General features: G+C 49.6%; 2 protein-coding genes across 5 annotated transcripts in view; both read left to right on the forward strand.

Annotated features, from left to right (window-relative positions):
- The window catches only part of FASTKD5 (FAST kinase domains 5), a 7,929-nt gene extending 819 nt beyond the window's left edge, over positions 1-7,110 (forward strand). The window contains exons 1-2 of one of the 2 annotated variants that reach the window (XM_019526215.1): positions 3,922-4,145; positions 4,265-7,110. In XM_019526215.1, coding sequence (XP_019381760.1) covers positions 4,303-6,795 — 2,493 coding nt within the window. In that variant the 5' untranslated portion in view covers positions 3,922-4,145; positions 4,265-4,302 and the 3' untranslated portion in view covers positions 6,796-7,110. Of the gene's footprint in view, positions 1-3,921; positions 4,146-4,264 lie in introns of those variants that run through there. The other variant, XM_019526216.1, reaches the window with a different exon arrangement.
- The window catches only part of UBOX5 (U-box domain containing 5), a 24,938-nt gene extending 2,324 nt beyond the window's left edge, over positions 1-22,614 (forward strand). For 2 of the 3 annotated variants that reach the window (XM_019526217.1, XM_019526219.1), the window contains exons 2-5: positions 13,284-13,380; positions 14,465-15,662; positions 20,093-20,254; positions 21,664-22,614. In XM_019526217.1, the coding sequence (XP_019381762.1) occupies positions 13,327-13,380; positions 14,465-15,662; positions 20,093-20,254; positions 21,664-21,872 (1,623 nt within the window). In that variant the 5' untranslated portion in view covers positions 13,284-13,326 and the 3' untranslated portion in view covers positions 21,873-22,614. Of the gene's footprint in view, positions 1-10,929; positions 11,356-13,283; positions 13,381-14,464; positions 15,663-20,092; positions 20,255-21,663 lie in introns of those variants that run through there. The other variant, XM_019526218.1, reaches the window with a different exon arrangement.
- The last annotated feature ends 1,079 nt before the right edge of the window (positions 22,615-23,693 follow it).

The following is a 23,693-nucleotide window of genomic DNA, read 5'->3' on the forward strand; positions in this document are numbered from 1 at the left end:
CGGGGGGGGGGGGGCTCTGATCCGGCTGTGGGCAGGTAGCGGGGCAACCCTTGCGTTCGGCGGGAAGGGTCGCCCACTGCAAGAGCTCAAGCCCCACGTTGCGTTGCCATCCAGAGATAGCTGAGGCGCTCCCGCCTCGTGTTGGGCTCGACGGTGATGTTTAGCTCTCTCCGTGCCAGAGAGGACAACAGCGTTCGAGCCGCGAGGAGCTCGCTGCTGTCTCTCTCTGCCCCGTACTCAGCCACTTAGACAGCTAGTACTAGACAAGACATTGCACAACATATTGTCACACCATTTTTCAGCATTTTTAAAGATTTTTCCCCCTCTTCTGCAGTCCCTGCACTCTTAATCTGGGGGGTGTCTTTTTTCCCTTTGATTTCTCTCCTGTTTCTGGTCTCCTTTGCTTCCTCCTTAAATTTGCATCTCTTCCTTCAAGCTTATCGCTGCGTCCCGTTGCCTCTTACCCTCCTCCTTATCCTTCTCCCAGAGAACACGATCTAGGCATACAGCCGGCCGTGCAATGAGGGTGAGGAAACTAGAGGTCTAGATACTCTGATGTCCATCAGAGGGCACTGCTTGCTGTCTTCTCTTTGTGCATTAAATTGTGCCTGAAACTGGGTTGAGCATTCACTGTGCTTGCATTCTTCACAGAGGCGTGACCTCCTTGGCTTCAGCTGGGAAGCTGTCTCAATGTGCACAGTCGTAAAGGCTTCCATAGTGCATTAATGACCCTTTAGTTGCAGGTCTCAGGGCAGAGGAATGCAAAAGCTGATACGTATCACTCCTATAGTGCCTTTCTCAAGCTTTGCTGTCTCTAGTTACTTATGGTCCTCTGGTTTTCGACAAGGGGTGGGCAGAATACCGCCCGTGGACCAGATGCCTTCTGTCATGTGATTGGATCTGGCCCATGGAGGGTGCCTGACGGTTGATTTTTATCCAGCCTGCAGCTGCCCCTGCAGCACTCCGCATGGGGCCAAGTCCTACCCAGGGCAGCCTGCACTGCGCTCCCGTGCCCACTGGCAGCCCTGGCCCGGCACGCACAATTTCCTGTTGGGGCCACACCCAGTGTGACTGCAGCTGTCTGGGCACTGCTCTGCTCCCCTTTCCTCCATTGGTTCCTCTTCCTTCTCCTCCTCACTAGCACCACAGCCAAAAGGGACTTGGGGGTCATGATTGACCACAAGATGAACATGAGCCACCAATGCAATGTCACAGCTGGTAATATGAACAAAACTCTAGCTTGCATCCATAGATGCTTCTCAAGCAAATCTCAAGATGCCATCCTCCCGTTGTACTAGGCCTTGGTGAGACCGCAGCTGGAGTACTGCATCCAGTTTTGGGCTCTGCAATTCAAGAAGGATGTTGAGAATCATGAGGGAGTCCAGAGGAGAGCCACGTGCATGATCAGAGGGCAGGAGAACAGGCCTTATGATGAGAAGCTGAGAGCAATGGGACTCTTCAGCCTGGAAAAGCGCAGGCCCAGGGGTGACCTGGTAGCTGCCTATAAGTATATAAGGGGTGTTCACTAGGATCTGGGGGGCCTATTCACCAGAGCGCCCCAAGGGATGACAAGGTCCAACGGCCATAACCTTCTCCAAGACCATTTTAGGGTGGACATAAGGAAAAACTTCTTTACTGTCCAAGGCCTGGAATAGACACCCCCCAGAGGTGGTGCAATTACCTACTCTGGACACTTTTTTAAAGAAATGTCTGAACGTTTATCTTGCTGGGATCCTTTGACCCCAGCTGACTTCCTGCCCCTGGGGCAGGGGGCTGGACTCGATGGTCCTCCGAGCCCCCTTCCAGCCCTAATGTCTATGAAATCTATGAGGTCTTCAGAACCAAGCAGTACCTGGGCGACTGCAACCACACTGGAAGCAGCTCTGCCAGAAAGCTGTATGCACTTGCCAGGGCTGGAGCAGGCACGGCTGGGAGCAGCCAGGGCTCGAGCCCAAGTGGGGGCAGCTGTGGGCTGGATGCGGCAGGGGAGACCATACCTGTGCCACACCGGTGTGCCCAGGCAAGCTTTGCTGCTCACACCCCCAGCCGACTCCCGGGACCTAGCACAGGTAGCCCCCCTCCCAATACTGTATACTCTTGTAAGACTTTATTTTGAGCTATTATGCAATCGCCTCTATAGACACTACTCAAACAAAGATCAGAACAAAACTATATTTTGAAATAATATTGAAATATGTTATGGCTGATGTTTGGGGGGTTTTTTTAGTATATGATTTGGTTTTTAATCTATAATTTGTTAAAATTATTTCTTCTGAAGGACTTTGTGCGTGTGGCCCGTAACAGCTCACCAAAACTCGTTAAGTGGCCCGCCAGCCAAAATATTTGCCCATCCCTGTTCTAACATGTTTCCTCTTCGTAGCAAGAGCGAGGCACAGATTTGAGGAAGCTGAAGATGCCTGTCTAATGCGTCCTTGAGGTTAGCAGCGCAAGGTGGGGGAAGCGCATGGTACACAGCACTGGCTTTGTGCTGTAGCTAATCGCCATCTGACTCCTCATGACGGGCTCAGTTGGCCCCTCACACAGGCTGCCAGCACTGAGATGCTGTCCAGATTTCCCATCGCTACCCTGCCTCTGGAGCAGTTCTGTCTACAGAAGTAGCAGGGGAGCATTTGTATGGACGGGGCCCAGGTGGCAGCTGGCATTTTAAACCTGTGTCCTGAGCCTGCTGGAAACTTTTCCTAGCTGAAAGATTTGAGTGCTTGGTTCCCTGCATGGTTTCCTTTCTCCTAAATACCCAATTGTACCCTGGAAACAAGTAACAGCTCTGGATGCCTCCTGTTATTCCTCTCATGTTCTTCATTGTCCTCCCTTCGTTTTGGAGCTGCTTCTCTCCCTCTCCACTGTCTACCCTTGCTTTCACCAGCAGTTTACCTTCCTTGAGGCAGCTTGTCTGTCCAGTTGGCCAGTACTCATTCTGCAGGCCCCTTTATGTGAGAGAGATTCCCAGACAGGGTGGATAAAAATCAACAATTTTTTTTTATTTAAATCAGATTTTTTTTTAATTGGATCATATTTTTTTGTTAAGATGCTTTAAAAAAAAACCTATATAAAATAGTTTTAATTTAAGATAGGTTAAAGCTCAAAGATGTCATCACAGAATTAGGGATTATAACTTCTAATTGTATACGATTTGAGACAACATATGCATGTAGCCTTTTTAGAAAATGTTTGTAAATAGGTCACAACAGGCTATATTAGGGGCCCAGTCTTATGGGGTTCCCGGAGACTCCTTTATAGATTAGTAAAGATTAAAGAAAACCATTCTCCCCAGTGGGACTTGGTGCTCAGTCTAGAAGGTCCCATTAAGCCATCTCTGTGATGCTTAGTTTCAGTTCTCAAACCGTGGATTTGTGTCTCCAGAGATAACATCCTTGTTAACAGCTGTACAGTATATGGCAATGAGAGAGAACAGACCTGATTACCTACCCTTCAGCCTTCTTGTCTGTCTGCAGGTTTGTGTGTACAGAGTCAAGCCCTTACTTCTCTGTAAAAGTGCAAAGTTTCAAGAAGTTAAATGAATAAAGGATATCAAACATCAAGAAGGCACTTTTTGTAGAAAACAATGATTAAATCAAGGCTTCCTGACCAGTGATTTGAATCGTGCTTTAAATCATGTTTTAAATCAAATCCACCCTGCTCCCAGATCCACATCTCTTCCCAGTACCCCAGCCTGACACTGTAATTTCTCAATATTTTGTCTGTGAAGCTGGGATGGCTTCCAGCTTGTATTTTGAGAACTGCTTAGGTTCTGATTAGCACGTCTTCATTTGAAACACAAACTGATTGAATTAATAGCTTCAGAGATGCAAAGCTATAAAAAAATAAAAGGAGAGGGTGTTTTCAGCTTAAAATCTAGTCAGTTTAAAAAAAGTGGGGGGTGGGGACTAACAAGCTTAGACCTGCCAACTGAAAGAACAGTCACGTTTTTCTGAATACGAGAGAGTTGTTTTAGGAGTTCCTTGTAGCAGTGAAGCTGTCAACCATATCCCATCACTACGATGCAACAGGTCATCAGATTGCAAAATAACGTTGATGATTGACTTTGGATTGGCCTTGTGGTCTGAACTGCTGAATTCTGGACTTGCAGGCAGATGTCCAACACTCAGTCACTACTTACAAACCAGGTGGGAAATGCACCCTGAGACTAGCTAACTTACTTACTGTAGTGTTATAAGCTTTGTTTTAAAACGAAATGTATCCTAATAGATGGAAACCACTCATTCTTCATCTGCCCTTTTTTCAGTACCTGGAAGCAATTCTGACCTCAGTAATTTGTGATCCATGACTACAGTGATAATATGCCGAAGACTTCCAGGAGGAGTCAGCAGGGCTGCGACATTTTCAACTGTATCCAGGAGTGGGGCCAAGAGGATGATTCCCAGGAGAAAGCCAGAGGAGGATGGGAACCCTCAGGTGACTGACAGTAAAGCAGAGGTGATTCTCAGGCTGCAGAACCCTGTAGAGTACAGAATATTTTACAATCCATCAGCCTACATGGCCACCAAAACCACATCATATCAGAATGCAGCTGGAAGCCACATGGCTGGTGATGAAAGGCCCTCTGCTAGCAAATTCTCCAGCATTGTCACCAAGCAAGTCCAAAATACCTACAGCATCACCTGGCACCGAAGTCTGAGCACAAAAAACACCATGCTGCATCTGGAATTCAGCAAACCCTTTTCCACGCAAGCCGGCCCGAAACAGCCAGTTGAACCCAAGCCCAAAAGAGATGAAATGCCAGATGTTGAGGTGCAGGCTTATCACAGTAAGGAGGATAGCCGGATGTTTCAGAAACAAAGGCCTGAATACAGCTCTCTGTGTTATGACACCTCTATACCCGTGGAGCCCCTACCCCTAGAAGAAAGAGACTTGATCTTACACAGTATAAGTACACTTAAAAGTGAGCTGGTCCCAGGAACTATTGTGGAGTATTTTTGCAAGCTGAGCTGTCTTCCAGTGGAGCAGCACACTCCCCTGAAGTCCCATGCCGAGTTCATGATGCTGTGTCACTACTCAGTTAAAAAGATCAAGATGTTCAGCACATCGGAACTCATCGCTATTTTAAAGGCACTTGTCCGCTTAACAGTTCTTCCCAACCACTTTGTGATGAGTCCATACGAGAGGGAATTTTGCCTTCGGGCGTGGACCATGAACCTGGAGCAGCTGCTGCTAGTGGCAGATCTCTGGCGCTGCTTGGGATGTACCGTGCCTCACTACTTGCGTGTCTCCTTGAGTTACATGAGCATGCACTGGGAAAGCCTCACCTTGCCCCAGCTGGTGCAGCTGGTGTACATCATAGGAGAAGGCCGGAAGGCTCCCCAAGACTTAATGCGGAAGCTGGAGACCTTGGTGTTGGTGAACTTGGATTCCTTCAACTTGGAGGAAGTTGGAGCTATTTGCCTGGGGGCCTTCAAGGCACACTACCGCTTCTCAGAGCAGGTCATGCAGGGAATTGGAGACAAGATCTCATCCCGGCTGGAAGACATGAGCAGCTGTGCTTTGGTGAACGTGCTGAAGATGTTCCGTTACACTCACGTTGATCACGTGGACTTCATGAAGCAACTCGAGAAGGTGGTTCCACCTCGGATTCCTAGTATAGGCATCCAGGGTGTTATGCACATAAGTCTCTCCTGCGCAGCCCTGCGTTACCTCAGCAAATGCATTCTGAATGCTGTCGCCTCTTCGGTGCCTTCCAGGGTGACATACTGCCGAAGCAAGGATACCGCCAAGTTCTTGTGGTCATATGGAAGCCTAAATTATGAGCCACCTAATGGGGAGAGGTTTTACAACAGCCTCATACAGCAGTTGCACAGGCAGTTGCATGAGTTCAGGAAGTTCCCTGAGCATCTTCTCACAGGTTTGCTGGGTCTGGCATTCACTGAGCGCTACCCATATGACCTAATTAACTATGCCCTGAGCAATGAATTTATCCAGTTAATCAATAAAACTAAATTTGACTTGAAAAGAGACCTGTTCACTCTTGATGGCAGTGTAGAAATTGAGTGCCCAGATTACAAAGGCAGTCGCCTTATGCCCCAGCTTCAGCAAGAAGCTACCGAGGTACTGTTGAGTTTTGCAGAGCGAGAAATCTACGTAAAGCCAGAAGTGCAGGAGGCGCTCACTATCCTAGAGAACATCCTAGGTGGGCCCAAGTATGTCAAAAACCATATGATCTTACCTCACACCAGAACAAACGATCTAGAAGTTCATTTGGACCCAGACCGAAACCCAGTACCTTTTAACTTCATAACTTCCCCAGCAGATAAACAGGTGGTTAAAGATGAGCAGAAGGACATCGGAAAGAGTCCCTCAGATGATTTAATGAATCAGCTCTTAAATGGGAAATCTAGTGGCAGGTCTTCTGAGATTTATGATAAAACTGAGGTGCAGACTCACGGGCAGAAGAGGGCAAGAGATGAGCAAACCCCGTCCCCTGTGGATTATTCTGCATCTCCAGATGGGGTTACTCTGACTGACTCCCTCCTAAAGGTTTTGACCAAGTCAGCGACCTCTCCTGAACATCCTTCCTCACCAGCAACGCCGCAGCCTGCAAGAGTGAAGCTCGCCATCCAAGTAGTAGCCAGGAATCACTATTGCTACAAAACAAAGCACTTGCTGGGGCTGCACAACATGAAGAGGCGGCAGCTGCGGCGGCTGGGCTACGTGGTGGTGGAGCTGGAGTTCTGGGAGTGGTTCCAGTTGCTAAGAGAGACCCGGGCAAAGAGGGTGAATTACCTGCGCCACAAAGTGTTTGACTCAATTCCCCAAAAATAGACACTGTCAGTTAAAAAGAAGCCATTTGACAAGACTGATACCTAAATCCAGCACTGCAGAGGAACCTGCCAGCGGGGAAGTAGCTGGGCAGATCCTTCCCTCTTGTTTCTGATCCTTATTTTACTCTTCCGGTGGTTCATCAAGCTTTGCTGGCGCTTTGCATAGTCAGCGCTGGTTTGACAGCCACCTTAGGAGTCTCATCAACAGCTGTATATGCCGTGCTCTTCTTCTCTTGTAAATGTACCCCAACATGACTCTGTTTATAAATAAAAGCCCTAACAATATAAGATTTTCACACCTCCGTCTTCCTCAGAGCGAGAGACGGTGCATTTTTTTGCCCGCTCACTTCAGGATGGTTGTAATGCTCTTTTGGTACAGGGAAGTCAGCCGGAGAGCATCCTAAGCTATGTGCACGGTCCCTGCGACAGACTTCTTGCATGTAGTGCAGCTGTACCCGCCAATTCCAGTGCAGCTGGGCCGGATGTCAGGTCATACTCCCCCATACCTTGGCTTGTTTTCAGACCCACTGCTTCACAGGGGACAGGGAGAGACTCCAGCGCTTCCCCTTTTCTCGGCTCTTTCCCCGCAGTGGAAGTGAGCAGGAAGGTGTGTGGATAGTGTGGAGGTGAGAGCATGTGCCATGACAGGAGTGGGAGGGAGAGGAGAAATGTGCTGCGTACGGCAGGTCTGTTTTGCATGGGCACATCTCAGTTCAGTCTAACAGTGAGGCCTCCGCCTTGTGCAGTGCCCACCTTGCTGATGCTTTTCAGCTCCATTGACCTCTCGGCCCACCTAGGAAAAGATCGAGTGAACCTGGAAATCCAGCTGCCCTGTTCCAAGGTAACCCTCCCAGTCGGGCTTGGATCACACAGGCTGGGCAGCATGGCAAGAGTTTGTGTTGCCACCAACTAGGGCAGAGGTGGGCAATTGTTTGGGCTGGAGGGACACTTAAGGAGTTTTGATGATCTGTTGTGGGCTGGGGAAGGTGGGGAGCAACTGATCCTATCTGGCCCTGGTGCCCACCACCAGGGGACCAGGTGGAGCGGGTGGGCAGGCGGGGTCTCCATGGAGACTGGCCCAGGACCCCCCGCGGGCAAGGCACACTCGGCCAAGTGGATGGGATGGGGCTTTGGGCAGGCGGGAAGTGGCATCCAGGAGTGGGCCAGGATCATGGAGCTGTGACAGCGCAGGGCTGGGCCCTGGGACAGGGCCACAATTAGCTCCCCACACATCTCTGTCACAGAGACACCAGTTCCAGGTCCCAGGCTGACCTCTATGGAGACCTTGCCCATCCGCTCCATCCAGCATCCCCAGCAGTGGATGCAGGCTGGACAGCCTGGGGTGCCTGGGCAGTGAAGCTGGGTCCAGCAGTGGTGGCAGAGATGCTGGTGGTGGCAGCCGGGCAGAGTGAGCCATCACTGCCGGGGCTGCCAGGAAGTCAAGTTCGGCTGCCTTGCCCTGTGCCCAGCGGTGGTGAACCCAGCCGCACATGCCATGGCCCAGACTGCTCCCTACGCCTGGGCCAGGTGGGGCTGAGGGACCTGCCATTGGCCAGATACAGCCCCTTGGTGGGCTGGATCCAGCCCATGGGCCCTATTCTGCCTACCCCTGAGCTAGAGTGTATACTCTGAGAAGAGGGGGTATATTTCCTCCACATTCGTAGGGTTGCATCTAAGATTTGGCAGTAAGGAGTCTTCCGGGCCAGAAGGTCTCTGCTCTGTAACATGCCTGATGCAGTTTGGAGCATGTTATAAACTGCAGTTTTCATCTTTTTATGCTACACTGTAATTTCAGACACTTTAGTGTCACACTGGCAGGTCCAGGTATAACATTAGGTTGAATGTGCGTTTACTTTGTGAAGCAAAGTGAAGCTATGAAATGCTGGAACTGAGGCTGAATTTGTGGGGGAGCTGTCGGCTCAGGGAGGGACTCTCTGTTTGGAGTTACTTCCAGACTCTCGTGTTAACCCTTTGATCTCACCCAATCCTGTTTTGCACTGGTTGCCCCCAAAAATCAGTTGGGAGCCTGGGTATGTTGCCTCTTCGTAAAGGGTGGGCCCAAGCCCTGCCGCTCCTGGAGGGCCCTAAAAGTCGGCAAGAGTAGGGGTATGGTGAAGGGGGGGCAGGCAAGCTTAATGCTGGCACTTCGTAGCCATTGAGGGGTTCCTGTTCTTCTGATGTAGCTCATATTTCCTTACACTTGAATGAGAGGGAGGAAAGCACCCTGGAAATTCCCCCTGAGGTACTTGTTGATACCCACGGGGTTGTTCTCAGGGCAGAACCATTGCATCGGCTGTGCAGGCCGTAGTAGCCGGCAGTGGTCGGGCCCCTTCTCTGCAGAGCAGTGGGAGAGGTCTGCAAGACATGTTTCAGCGATAGCAATGGGAAGGGGAGACTGGGATCATGGGTGGCTTACTCTTCCCCATCCCATTGCCTACATTTAGCGGGTGCTGGACTCCCCGCACCTGGCCTCTTGTCCAAGTCTCTTTGCCCAGCATTTCTAGTCTCACCCGTCCTGGCGTCTCAGCCCAGTCTGTCCCTGCATCTCCGCCAGTCTCCTTGTCCAGCTGGTCCATTCCCTTCCCCCATAACTCTACCAAGCTGTCTCACTCTCTCTTGCCTTCATTTGTGCCTGCTCCTGGGCTCGATCTTTGTCCCACCCATTGCAGTTTCCACCTGGGAAACTGATTGCTTGTCTGATCTGTCTTCCTTTTCCCTACCAGGTTGCAGTCTCTAGTTGTTTCTCAGCTCTTCCAGTGTGCAGACTTTTACCTGCTGGTTCAGGTCCCTCCCAGGCTTTCCTGTCTTATCACTGGCCAGTCCCAACCCCTTCTGGTAAGACCAGTTCAGAATACTAAACTGAAGAAAGAGAAATCAAATGCACAGATAGAATCAGAGGGTTTAACTGCCTAAGCAGGGGTACAGCAAGCACGTTTTGGGGGTTATTGTGGAGCACAAGCTATGTGATAGTGTTGCAAAAGGCAAATCTCCTGGGGGCTCCATTAATAGGAGTGTACTACGAAGGGCATTTGCAGTATATTCTGACATAAGCTGGATGGAGTCCGGAGGAGAGTAATAAGAACAATATACTTAGAAGACGTGACCCACAGCAGAAGAGTGAAGGACCTGCTTTTTTTTTTGTCTAAAAAAAGAGGTGAAAGGGGGCAAACACATTTTAATACGTAGCGTTGCATCAATAATAAAATATAAACATGTTGAGGTAGTTGATTCGTGCCCAAAATGAAGAAAGGACAAGAGAAAATCAGCTTTATTTGCACAAAAGATGATTGAGATAAGATACTGGGAACCTCCTCACCAGAAGGATTGGGAAGGACTGGAACGGTGGAGGAAGATTGGGGTATTGCCTTCGCTGGCAGTTTTTATGATTTGGCAGACGTCTGCCGGGAATTGCTTGGTAGCACTCGATTCTGCCTTGGAGCACCAGGGTGTGGATTAGGTGGCCTCTAGAAGTCCTCACTAAGCCTTCATTTTATGATCGAGGACAGCAGTGCCCAATCTCCTGGCCCCATGGGCTGGAGGAGCAGCGTAGAGCCGGTCCCTGAGTGCGAGCTGGCATGCCAGCTGGGATTTGGCTGTAAATTGGTATGGTTGGGAGTGCAGGGTCACATTATCCAGCCCCCATGACTCCCATCGATTTTTAGCAGCATGGGAGCGACAATTCTGCCACTGCTCCCCTGCCACCAAATTTCCAGACCTTTAGGGACCCCCATAGGCTGGATCTGGCCCACGGGGCAGGGGTTAGGCACCTCTGTCCTAGCACAAGAGATGACTAAATTACCTTCCACTGGAGCATGTTATTCCTCACGTTGCACCTCTTCTGCAAAACTAGCCTGAAGTACACTTTGTGTCTTGACCAGAAATCTTTCCAGCAGAGGGTAACAGTACAGTGCAGAGGTTATTAATTACTATACGGTACCTTGTTAACAGTACAGTGCGGGATGATTACAGTACAGTAGCACCTAGTTTGAGTCCTCCCCCAAAAGTGTTGGGGTCCTAACAAGCCAAACTGCATTTTAATTGCCCAGTGTTCCCATCTGATAAGTCTTGGCACTAACACGAGATCAGTCTGTTTGAATGTGGGTTTTTATTTTTAATCTATTGACATTTCTCCCTGTTGGGATCCCAAAGTGTTGAACAGGTTATAACTGTGTGTACACAAAACAGCAGGGAGCTCAGAGGTGGAGGAGGGACCTTGCTGTCTTTATTGTGCTGTCATAATACCTGTGGATCTAGGATTGAACCCAGAGCCTGTTGTTAGGTGCACACCAGAAAGGCAATCCCTGCCCCAAAGAGCTTACGGTCTTCGAGCGAGAGGATGCCATGGTTACAGACAAGGCAATGAGAAAACAATGAGACCTTGTTGATCAGCTTGATGGGGAGGGGTCTCGACCTATCCACAGCCTCCCTCCGGTCAAATTATGCACGAGCGCAGATTGAGGCAGTTTGCAGGGGGATAAGAGGGGAGCAACCTCCCACAGAGAGATGAGAGACATGAAGCATATACTTTCTGCCTTCTCATCGCACCCCAACAAGAGAACAGGTATCTTGAAAGTCTTCCAGTTCACCAGGATGCTTTCACCTATCCTGATTTTGCAGCTAATCTCCACAAGATCTGGTGGAGGCCAAGAGCGTGGTAGATTTCCTAGGAGAATTAGGCATGCTCTCACGGTGGATATGCCCCTGAGCTAGGATCAAGAGAGTATATTGAAGAGAAAGGAATTTGGAAAATAAGCTAACTGGCCCCTGCCTAGGGACAGGAAGAAAATACCTTCATGAGCAGATGATAATGTAATTCTCAGCTACTGAGTGAATTGCATTTACCTCTGAGTTATCTTGTACGGGTTGTGGCCAGAGAGGGGTTGTGGACCAAAAGTTTCGTGAGACCTTTAACAGTCAGGCTGTCGGGGCATCTGTTTCAGGTCTGGAGACACGGCACCTCCAGCAGTGAGCTGTAGACGATTGCATACTTAATGTTGTGTTAAACAGATGCCCAGTTTGCAGCTGTGCAACCTTGAAAGTGCCTCTTTTTGCTTACCTGGATGCAGTGCAACATTGAGTATTGCTTTCATGAGACTGTCTGATTTGGAAAACAGCCAGGCAGGCATTGGCGTAGCCGAACTTCCAGGCTCAGCTGTTTCAGGAAGTGATTGAGATCTGCCCTTCCTTCAACCCTGGGTTGAATTGGGCTCTTGAATCACCATTTCTGACTTCCATAGACAGGTACAGCAAAACATCATCTGCTAACCTGCCTTCTTGTTTTCCAGCCCCATTGTCGAGAACAAAGTGCCCCCAGGATTTCCAATTTCCTTTTGGCTGAGCTAATAACCTCAATTGAAGATCATTTCAGGTGCTCTTTGTTCTTGATGGAAGCGGCAGGTTTTGTGATTTACAAGATAGCTCTAAGCACCGAGGCTGGTTTCAGAGGTTAAATCTCTTCTTTGCAGAGAGTATTATTTTTTTAAAAGAATAAGGTCTCATTGGCCTGCATGTAGTTCTCTGGTTGGAGATATATGCTCATCTGACTTGTTTTCAAAATAGCTATCTCTAGTCGCTGTTCAAAATGTTGCTGACATCCCTGAGCTCCAGTGCTTCCTTAAGTAACTTAGGCAATGTTGTATAATGATTATTAATTTTGCATTCAGGGGTCTCTTTCATCTGAAGATCTCAAAGCACTTTGAAAACATTGGTCCTTGCTGTACCCCTGTACACCACGAGCTGCGTGCATGGCAAGAAACCCAGGAGGTTGTGTTTGAGATTGAGGCCCCGTTGCACTGGTTGCTGTCCAAACACAAGTTTCCACCTCCAAGACAACATGGAGTCTCAATAAGCAAGGCAGGCACAGGCTGGAAGAGGCAGTGGGTATGGAGAGGTGATATGATTTTTCTCAAGGTCATGCAGTAAGTTGTGGCAGAGACCAAAGTAGAAGCCAGGTGTATTCCAAGCCTGATGCCCTCACCGTTAGGCCACGCTCCCTCTGCAGATGGGCAAAGAACAGGCTGTGACTTGGTGGGAAAACATTTTTAAAGGCAGAATGAGGAAGCAGGCTATGGGGGGGGAGGCAGGCAGTTCCTATTCGTGCCTCTGGAAAATCTCCCGTAGGTTGAGTGGATACCAGGACAGGATTGAGGTCCCAAGACTTCCTGTAATTACCTGGCTGTGCTCCCCTTAAGGCTGAAAATCAACTTGCCAGCCTGCTTGCAGATGCTGGATTTTTTTCATGCCAAATACTTGTATGTTCAACTGTATATCCATCAAATCTCGGGTGAATTATAACTTGATCTTCACCCGCAGCCCCCACAACCGGTTATTGGGTCTCTTGGATTATGAACAGCCTTATTCACTTGACTCTGAACTGCATTTTTTGAGCAGACCTGGAGATCTCCTGTCACTCGGGATTGTTCACACAAGCACCTTCTCTCGTTCACTGTTCACTGACTTCCACCTTTTTTTGCTTTTTTTGTTTCCCAGCGGATTCGGACCCTTGGAAGCTGAACGCTCTCAAACTGCCAAGATGGTCATAAATGCCTGCCTCCCACAGTTCAAGCCAAGGATTCACTGCAACAAGGTAAAGTAAAAAGGCATAGTGGGCATTTATACATGTGCTCTGGGAGTTGGGGGGGTGCTTTAATTACAGCGGCTCTTAGAGCCACTCCAATTAAAGCACTTGGAGCATCTTGTGTATCAGCATCCCCATACTTTAAAAATGGGGGGGGGGGGGGCACTAACTAATTAGTGCGTCAGAGCAGCCTTGCTGCTCATGTATAAGCTCCCAGTGTTTCCTGGGCTTGAGGAAATGAGTGTGTGCTCTGGCATTGGGTGGAAACAGCCAGATTGGTCTTGGTTAGATTAGGCTTGGGAGCCATGGGAGGGAGCTACTTACTCGGTACTTGGTTTGAGCAAGGGGAGGGGGTGGGGTAGTGGCTTTTTCTGCTGCCATGCATATGTGGTGTAAGAAACAGCAGGTACTGCAGCTCGCCAGGCTACATGGTGAGATTCCTTGGCAGACGCCTAAGTTTCCCTTTGGAAGCATTTCGGAAGGAGGTGCAGAGAGGCACTACTGAGCCACTGTGCTGGAAGGCATGTGGTTTCATAGTTGAGGATGCTTCCCATGCAGGCTGGGCTGTGCTTCCAAGCATAAGGCCAGTAAATCATGTGCAATCTATTGGCTTTGCCTCTCCTCTTAGTCTTGATGTTGGCCTCTTTGTTTTTCTACTGAGGGAACATCCTGAATCCTTTGCAATAGATTCATAGATTAAGGGTCGGAAGGGACCTAGTAGATCTTCTAGCCCGACCCCCCGCCAGGGCGGGAGAACAACAAAAAACCCCAAAAGAGAAACGGGACTCAAATGAGTACCTGCCATTGGATTCTCATGTTCCCTTTAATGCACTAGGCTCTGCCAGCTGTTCTAACAGCCTGCTTTCCCCAGGTGGACAGGCACAGCCCACTATTCCCAAGTAGCCGTACAGGAACAACTGGGCAATTCATGTGAGCCAGAGATCAGAACCCACGCTTGGGTTTTAACCTCCCTGGCCAGTCATTTCATCCCTTATTTACACCTTGTCTGGCAAAGACTGGCTGACTGCTGGCTACACCACGTTCTTCTCTGGGTTCAGATCGAGTCCAATTTCTCCTTTCTTTCGCCACACAGATCTCTGCCGACGGATATGAAGTGGAGAACCTCATCTCTGAAGACCTGGCAAGGAGAAATCGGGGCTTTCGCAGCGAATATTTTATCAAACCTCCGGTCCACATCACCATCTCCTTTCCCTTCAACATAGAGATCTGCAGGATTAACATAGATATCTCGTCAGGAGGCTACCAAACCTTCACCGGGCTCGATATTTACACATCTACCTCAGCCAATAAGACCTCTTGGAACAGCCCTGAGGGTCAGCTCTCGCCTCTGGCCAGTCAGCCAGTGTCAGATAAAGACGTGTTCACCCTGGTGGGGAAGGCCGTGCTCAAAAATCAAAGCAGAGTGACTTTCAGCCACAGAGGCTTCAAGCTGAGGCCTCCCTTCCATCAAATGGAAGCTGGCTTCTCCTACCCAGGGTCTGCATCTCAAGACCTATGGAATAAAGGCCCAGCCTCACTCAGCAACGTATCACACTTAAAGATTTGTATCACCCACGTAGCGGGAGGTGGCCTGCCTTGCATTAAGAGGCTGGAGGTCTGGGGCCAGCCAGCCAAGTCGTGCCCCCCGGAGTTGGTCGACGGTGTGTTCCAAGTGGCCTCTGGGTGCCACACTCAGGACTTTGGCGGCATAAAGCCGGAGCCGTGGACACCAATGGAAAGCGACTGTGTGCCCTTTAGCAACGCTGGCAGCGAGCAGCAGACTCTCCGGAAGCTGGTTGATGTTATTCAGGATATCCCTGAAGAGTTCCTGGACCCCATCACTCTGGAGATAATGCCTTTCCCCATGCTGCTGCCCTCGGGCAAGGTGATCGACCAGAGCACCTTGGAGAAATGCAACCGGAGCGAGGCCTCCTGGGGGAGGGTGCCCAGCGACCCCTTCACGGGAGTCGCCTTTAGCCAGCACTCCCAGCCCCTGCCTCACCCAACGCTGAAGGCAAGGATAGACCACTTCCTCCTGCAGCACAGCATCCCGGGCACCAACCTTCTCGGCAGGGCGCAGGACTCTGAAATGGTCGCACCTTCTCCCCTCACAATATCTTCTCTGAAAAGGAAAATGGACTGTATGGAGCAAAGTCCCCATGACGGCAGCCGCCTGCAACCTTCCTATTTTTCTACTGCAAACTTACTAGTCACGTCTACCTCAGAGAGCAGTGCGAAAAAAATGAAAACAGAGAGCGACTCGCACTCAGCCCAGATGGACTGTTCAACAGGTATCTTGCATTCATAATTCCCTGCGTCTCTCAGCCCTCCTGACCTCCCAGGACCAGTTACATGCATCTTCCCAAGTGTGGTTTTCCTTAGCCCTCCTAAGTCCTGCAGCTTCCTACTCCAGAACTGGGGACCTTTTTGTGAGCTTGTATATTTTGCTACTGTCAAATACTTCTGAAAGGATTTTACCATCTCATCTGCATCCAATCTCTCTTCTTCCCATCCCCAGCATAGTCATCCTTTAAATATTATCTACAACAATTTCTGCATTGTTTTTTTTTTTTTCCAGTACCAAAGCTCACTAGTCTCCTCTTGACCTTATATGATCCCGTTTGGGACTGTAATTGGTTCCCATCACTTGATTTCCTCCCCTACCTTGGGTCTGCATTTCCTTTCTCCCCATCCTTTTCAGGTCTTATTGGCAAACTGTGTCAGGCTGGAAGAACATCCCTTGCCACAGTAATTTTCCAACAGGTTGCAGGTTTACTAGCCTAGACACAAGCCACTCACCCAGAATGGGGATAAGCAGGGTGAAATCTTAGCTGCCTTGGGTGAGCTGGTTAGTAGAATCATGCAGGGGCTGCTCATACAGGTGAGGAGAGGCTGAGGGATCTGGGCTTATTTGGTTTGGAGAAGAGAAGACTGAGGAGGATTGAATAGCAGCCTTCAACTCCCTGCAGGGGGGTCCAAAGAGCATGGAATTGGACTGGCCTCAGTGGTGGCAGATGACAGAAGGAGTAATGGGCTCAAGCTGCAGCAGGGGAAGTTGATGTTGGTTATTAGGAAGAACTTTCCCACGAGGAGGGTAGTAAAGCACTGGGACAGGCTCCCAGAGAGGTGTGGAGTCTCCATCCTTGAAAATGTTTACGACCCAGCTAGATATAGTTGGGGATGGAACAAGCAGGCGGTTGGACTAAATCTGACCTCCTGAGGTCCCTTCCAACCCTAATTTCCTATGATTCTGTGACAGCAGTTGGGCTCCTATTCCCCGTTATGTTTCCAGTGGTCCTAACCTTACGTGGAGTTTTCTGGCTTGGAAGATTGGCTTTTACCCTAGCACCGCTTAAGGACACTCCTCATATCCCAGTCAACAACGCTAATCTGAATTCCAACCATGGGGCCCCTACCAGGGACGCTCGGATCTAATAGCCAGTAGAAAGAGCACGCAGGATGTCTGTCAAGCTTTAGCAAAGGCTTAGGGGTAGCACTGCCCCTAAGGGCACACAAGGGGCTGCTGGCGATTTAAGGGGGAGAGGTTGTTTCTGATGGAGAAGCCTTCTCACTTGCTCTGTGCAGAAACCCAAGGAAGTGTCCAGAGGGAGCAATGGGAAGCAGCCACGGTGTCAGGCTCTCTGCCTGAGATATAGTCACGGTGTTGTAGTCGGTCTCCTGGCCCCCCTGGACTGTAGCTCCTCGGGGGTATCACTGGCACATTAGGCATAGGGGACACTCCCAATAGGTCTCAGTACAATGGATTTTCAAGTCCTCTCTTTGACTTCTGAGCATTGTTCACTGCTGGGAGAGGGGGATGGCTTGGGGCCTGAGCGTGATACACAAGATAAAGGCACCCTCCTTTCCTGAAGACTGGTGGCTCCTACTCTTCAAGTCTCTAACAAAGACTTCATTCAGCCTCGCCTGGCTCACAAGGGGTGGTAGCGTTCTTGACTTTGGCTTTGTCCTTGACTTAAAGTATTTTCTTTTCTCCTGGCAATTTTTCTTCCTCATTTGTGTCTTAAGTTTATTAACCCCCGGATCACTCTGTCTCTACCTGTTCTTACCGGCATAGGGTTACTTTTCACACTACATCTTTCCTGCCAACAGTGGTTCTCAACTGGGTGCCATGAGACCCTTTCAGGAGTGCTGCTCTCCGCATGCCTGTTTCCATCAAGCACCTGAAGAGCTGAAGTGGGGTGAACCTAGCTCAGGCAGGAGCACCCCTTTCTGCCACAGGACTTCCCAGTCCCGCTTGGCAGGCCCCTCCAGAGAACAGAAGCATGGGGCAGTTCCCTGTGCCAAGGCAGCCTGGAGAAACACCTGGTTCAGAACCACTGCAAATCCTTACTCCATAACTGATATCAGCCTGGCTTATTTTTTCTTATCTAGGTAGAAGGAGGTAGCTTGCCATATCCTATCTCCAGTTGTAAGTTTACGATCGGACCTGGAGCGAGTTTCCTGTAAAGTTAACATGCGCCAAATGAGGCAGCAGCATTGCCTCCGTCCTGCAGCACTGGTTTGTTTGCAGGCTGGGAGCTGCCAAAGGCAGTGGATGTTTCTGGGCTCCACAGTAATGCAAGAAGGGGTGGCAGCTGTGAGAAGGTTAACGCAGCAGAGGGCGAGTGAGGATGAGGTGGGGAGCCTGCAGCCCCTGCGTGAGCCTGTGCCATGGAAGATAAGACTCTGCTCCATCCCCCACACCCGATGTGTGTTCAGCACAACCCCCTCTCTTCCCCCTGCCTTCTCCCCTCGCCTCCCTGCCTACGTTGGCCAGCTAGATCATCCCAGCCTAGGCTCTGGTCTTTCTTCAAAACCTCCAAGGATGGAGATCCCCCCCACCTCTCTGGGTAACCTGTTCCAGTACTTCACCCCCATACTAGTGAGAGAGTTTTTCCTAATATCCAAACTCAACGTCCCTTGCTTCAGCTTGAGCCCATTGCTCCTTGTTCTGTCATCTGTCTGCCCCCACTGAGACCAGTCTAGCTCCATCCTCTTTGCAACCAAAGGGATCCTCAAAGGAACTCTACTTCCTTTGAAGTGGTATCGGCTTTTTCTTCTCATTTCAGATCTCGGGGCTGTTGCCAAAACCTTTTAAATTTATCCCTCCTTTTATTATATCAACAGATGGACTTGGGAGAAAGTCCTACACACACTGTGAAACCACTTTGTGTTCAAATGTAGTCTACCAGCAGTTCTCAATTGTGGTGCTGTCAAAATCGGGGAAAATTATGGAGGGGTGCCTTGAGCCTAAAAACGTTGAGAAAAACTGGGCTAGTTGCTCAGTATAGTTACTAAGTAGTTTAGTAATCCCCCAGAAAAAGAGGAAAATTTAAGCTGAATACATGTTGTGGGTTGGGGGAAGAGAGACAAAGAATCTATGAGGCAGTAAAATGCAGAAAGTCTGTTGCAGTGTGAATGCACAGCTCGCAAATGCCTGCTGGACATAAGATTGTCTTTGGAGGTGAGTTGAATTTTCTTTTCCGCATTCTGTAAAGGTTTCATTTCAAATCACCAAGGTTTGGGCAACAAACGACACAAACCAGGTCTGTCTGGGGCAGGGACCTGAACATGCTAAAGGTGAATTACAGCTGCAGGTTTTGAGCCTGAACTGTGAGTTCAGGGCTCATTGATGGATGAGTCGATAGTTATTTTTATTGCTGCCAAACCTACAGATCTTGTATCTTTAGGTTCTTGTATCTCAGTAGCACTTACTTGTATCACCAAGACACCCATTCACGTTCTGTTTTATACCTAGACAGGTTAAAAGACTTTCCCTGTCCTGAATGGCATAGTCCCATATCTTCCATACTTACCTGGCCTTCATTGCTTTAATTTTTAGCACCTGGTTTCTTTGTTTATGTTCTTCAGGAGCAGGTAAAGAGAAAAAATGCTGTATGCTGCACAAGAGCCCCATGTTCCCCAGTTTCCTTTCTAGCTTGGTCCCTCAATTCAGATGCATGCTTGTTTCTGAAAGAAAGTGGTAACCAGTAGTGTGACCACCAATGGTCCTCAAATGACACTGGGGCTTTGTTTTGGCATGATCGTTCTCCGTCTGCCTGAGCAGCCGAGCATGAGAGCTCTGAGCTAGTGCTCCAGGGCCAGAAATTGGACCTGACCAGTCCTGGCTTCCCCTGCTTGAACTGAATAGGACATGCAAGGGCAGAGGGAGAAGGGCTGGGGTTTTCAAGAGGGACTGAAGGAGTGAGGTGCCCGAATCCTATTGCATAGTGAGCCCTGATCTTACTGAGCTGTCCATGCCTCCTGGCATTTTGAGGCCCAGATCCTCCATAACACCTAGGTGCATGCCAGATTGGAGCTATAACTGAGATTTCAGCGCTCAGTTCCCTTGGTCTGAAGCAGCGTAACACATAGCAAGTATATTTGGGCTGCTCTTCCACAGATCTCAAAGCATTTTTCCCTGCATAAGTGAGGTCTCATTCTCTCCCTTCTGCATATGTAGAAGTGGAGGCGAGGGGAGGGGGAAGACCTTGTCCAGTCCATCACTGAATTAGTGCAGCAACAGAGCAGAGATCTCACCCCTAAATGCTATGACCTCTGCAAAGCACATTGGTTTTTCAAAACCCTTTTATGCTGAGGGATCTCGGACACTGTTGGGAAGGGAGCTGGGAGCACTTCTGCCTGGGTGTTCAGTGAAGAAGATCCATGGCAAAGCAGCACATACTTGGTCTCTTCCCAGCCCCTGTGCCTCTCTTTGCAGATCCGGTCTCCCACGAACAGAAACTGTCACAAAGCTTGGATGCTGCCTTGAGCTCTGCCCTCAGCTCCATGCCTTCCTTCACAGCCAGGTTAATAAAGGGCCACCAGCAGCCCCATAGCGAGGGGAGCTGCAGTACTTCGTGGACTACAAGTACTGCCCCAGGTAAGGTGTGGCCAGGGAAGCTTGGGCATCACTGAGGGGAGGGTAGAAGAATAGCCTGTGGCCCTGCGCGAACTGAACAGGAACCGCAGGCTACGCTGGGCAGTGCCTGATCTGCCATTTCTTCTCTGCTGAGCTAAAAAATGATGAGCATCTGAATTTCCGTAGCAGGGTCTTCCCCCAAAGTAGCCTTAGTAGCATCTGCTTAAGGTACTTTCATGCTATAGCATTTGAGCACCTCGCTGTCCTTAATGCTCCCCGTACTTCTTGCAGGGCAGGAAGGTATTGTTTATACCCATTTTACCAATGAGCATCTTAGGCACTGAGAGCCGTAAAGGTATTTATGCACAACAGGTGAAGGTTTGCTTGCAGCATGGATTAAAATATTTGCATGCGCTTCAGTCTGGCTAGCAGGAGTAGTGAGCCGCAGCAGGCACATCAGTGCAGATGTCAGCATGGACTAGCATCCTTGGTGCATGCTCACAGCCCTCCACGGGCTTGCCCAGCCACCCTGGAAGTCCCTCCTGCTGTGTCTTCGCTACCCTTGCTGGCAAGACTGAAGTTAGCCCTAGCTTGTCCCTTCTCGAGCCACCGGTGCTTTGTACCCATCACTGAAGGGACTCACTCAAGGTCGCATGGGAAGACTGTGGCAGAGTGGGTGTCCTGCTTCTCAAGCCAGTGCGCTTCTTCATGAGCTTAATGAAGATCATTTCATGAGCACAGAGAACTTGGGAGTTTTTTGTTGCTGTTTCTGTGTCACAAAAATACCCTGGAGCCAGCTTTGCCCCCTCAAAGGGCACTTGGTTTTGCAGCTTCATTTCAGTGTGCGTGGCTCTGAGCTGCTTTTCCTGGGAGCATTGTGCTCTTAACATTTTACTGCACCTCCAAAGTCATGGCTTTTGCAGTGGTATCTGGACAGACCTTCATAGCTGTTAGGTGACAAGAATTCAAAGTGATATTCAAAGTGTATATGTTCGCACAGTGCAGGTGACAACATCTGCAGAGCTTGGAGAAAGGGGTCCATAGTTCAGTCCCTGGTTGGGCAAAGGGGACAGAGACTTGAATCCTGCTAAAGAGAAAAGCCACTTGCTAGTTTTTTTTCTTCAGTTAAATTCTGGTGGTGCCAAACTTCAGTGTGCTCTAGCCCTTTCCATACTATGATTCTTGGAAGCGGGAGGTGCGCATTTAAACCTATTCAACTGGTTCAAAGAAAAGAGGGACCAGTCTGAGCTACCATGAGCTTCAAGTGCTCAAAATGAGCATGGTAGGAGTGGTAGGTGTTCATTCTTCTCAGGGTCAGGCCCCATGTCGAACATCTGGTGCCAGAGTTTAACCTGCCATGGGTTTGCAGGTGATGCTGTAATCTCACCCAGCTTGTGATGACAGAGCTCTTTCTTCTCTCTGCTTTCCAGAGCACGACAGGAGCAGCCAAGTCCACGCCTGTGCTTCCTGTGGTAAAACATTTTCCACTTACTTCAAAACAGAGCCCGTCTACCAGCTTCCCTGCGGCCACCTCATGTGTCGTCCATGCTTAGCCGAGAAGCAGAAGTCCTTATCGATACTGTGCATGAATTGCAAAAGGTCAGTGGCCACCCACGATGTGCTGAGGGTCCACTTCTAGCTCCTCTCTGTGGCTATCGAAAGGTTGTGGCTGGAGAGCCCCCGGGATGGCTCGGAGGGCGAGATCAAGAGCCGCTGCTCTTCCACTTGTCCCTCTCGATCAGTCCAAGGATGTGGTCCTTTAAAGAGCTTGCCAGATGGTCGCCCGTAATCTGAAGCGGACCTGGTCTTCTTACGCTCACAGAGTAGCGGGGGGTTAGAGCATCACACAGGAGCTAAGCGATTACAAGGATACTTAAGCCATAGCTTCTTTAACAAGGAAAATGTATTTATATGATCCTGACCTCCGCCCAGTCACGCGCCATCCATCTCTCACCATTCCAACGGCTCAGTGCTTAGCATAGGTGCCTTTCGGACTGTGTGTCTAGCTTCCCTGTGATTTAAAACCATTTTAAGTATTTGACAAGCTGCCGTTCCGTCATGGACTAGCAGAAGTCCTCGTGGTTGAGAGCACGTGAACTACCCAACTTCTCCCCTTCTCCGCACCCACACCCCACCGTGCCCGGTAGTCTCCCAGCTACGTGAAGAGCCCATCGGTCACCCATTCTGGAGACCAGTAGGCAGCGAAGAGGGGACGTGGTTAGTGCATTAAGTAACTGGCAATGATCTCATTCTGCTCATGCAAACGGTGTAGAAAAGCCATTGCATTACACACAGTGTCATTCTGTTTATGTCGTACGACTGGACCAGCTCCCGTCCTGCTGATAGACATTTAAGCCTTAATAAAATTATGGTTAAAGTCTGTCTGTCTCTGCTTTGTGCTTGGCCTCTCTCTGCGTCTCCCTAATGAATTCTTGCTCAGAGCAAAGGTGAAGAAGACAGCCAGGTCCAACAAAGGAATAGTCCTGTATTTTAAAGGTAGGGGTGTGGGGGACTTCAGTGGACTGGTTCCCAGTTTGCATTGATACAAGGTCAGAATTGGCACGATCCCTATGAGAAAATGTGACCTGGGTGTTCAGACCTCTGGCCACTACTGAAAGTAGTAAATGACACCGGAACAGTATATGCAAACCATACTTCCAAATCGTTCTCAGTTCAGAGGCAGCGAACTGCAGACCAAGCGGGATGTATCTGAAGGTGTCTGGGTTTCAGCCATCCAGCAGTGACTCACCATTCACACCTCCTCCAGCCCAGATCTCCTGGAAGCTCATCTCTCTTAGCACTTCCAGGATGAGCACCTCCTCCTTTCCACTTCTCTGGAGCTTAATGAAGCTGAGCTCAAGCCAAACGGCAGCTCAGCCAGCCCCAAATGTTACGAAGGCGTCCTGGAAAACCGCCGCTCTGACTCAGTGTCACTTCTGGAAAATCTGTGCAGCACACTTACTGCCTGTGGCTCCTCTGAGCCCAGGGGAATGGCACAGGGATACATTTAGCTTTTTGTGGTACTGGCTGATATTTCACAGACTTGCTCGTGCCCAGGCCTGTCCTATAGATTTCTGCAGGGTCCAGCATCCTGGGCTCTGTGGGCTGAGAATCCAGTGCAGACACAGCATGTGCAAATTCCAATGTTTGTCTGCTCTTTCTCTGGGGTTATCTAGTCCAACCCCCTGCTCAAAGCAGGAAGATGAGCCAGGGCTTTGTTGAGCAGAGCCTTAAAAACCTCCAAGGATGGAGATGCCACCACCTATCTAGGTAACCTGTTCAAGTGCTTCACCACCCTCCTAATGAGAGTTTTTCCTAATATCCAACCTGAACTTCCCTTGCTGCAACTGGAGCCCATTGCTCCTTCTGTCACCTGCCACCACTGAGAACAGCCCAGCTCCATCCTCTTTGCAACCCCCTGCAGGGAGCTGAAGACTGCTATCAAATCCCCACTTGGTTG

This window comes from Gavialis gangeticus, unplaced genomic scaffold (genome assembly GCF_001723915.1).
Source record: "Gavialis gangeticus isolate Ggan-Ray unplaced genomic scaffold, GavGan_comp1, whole genome shotgun sequence".
Taxonomy (NCBI): domain Eukaryota; kingdom Metazoa; phylum Chordata; order Crocodylia; family Gavialidae; genus Gavialis; species Gavialis gangeticus.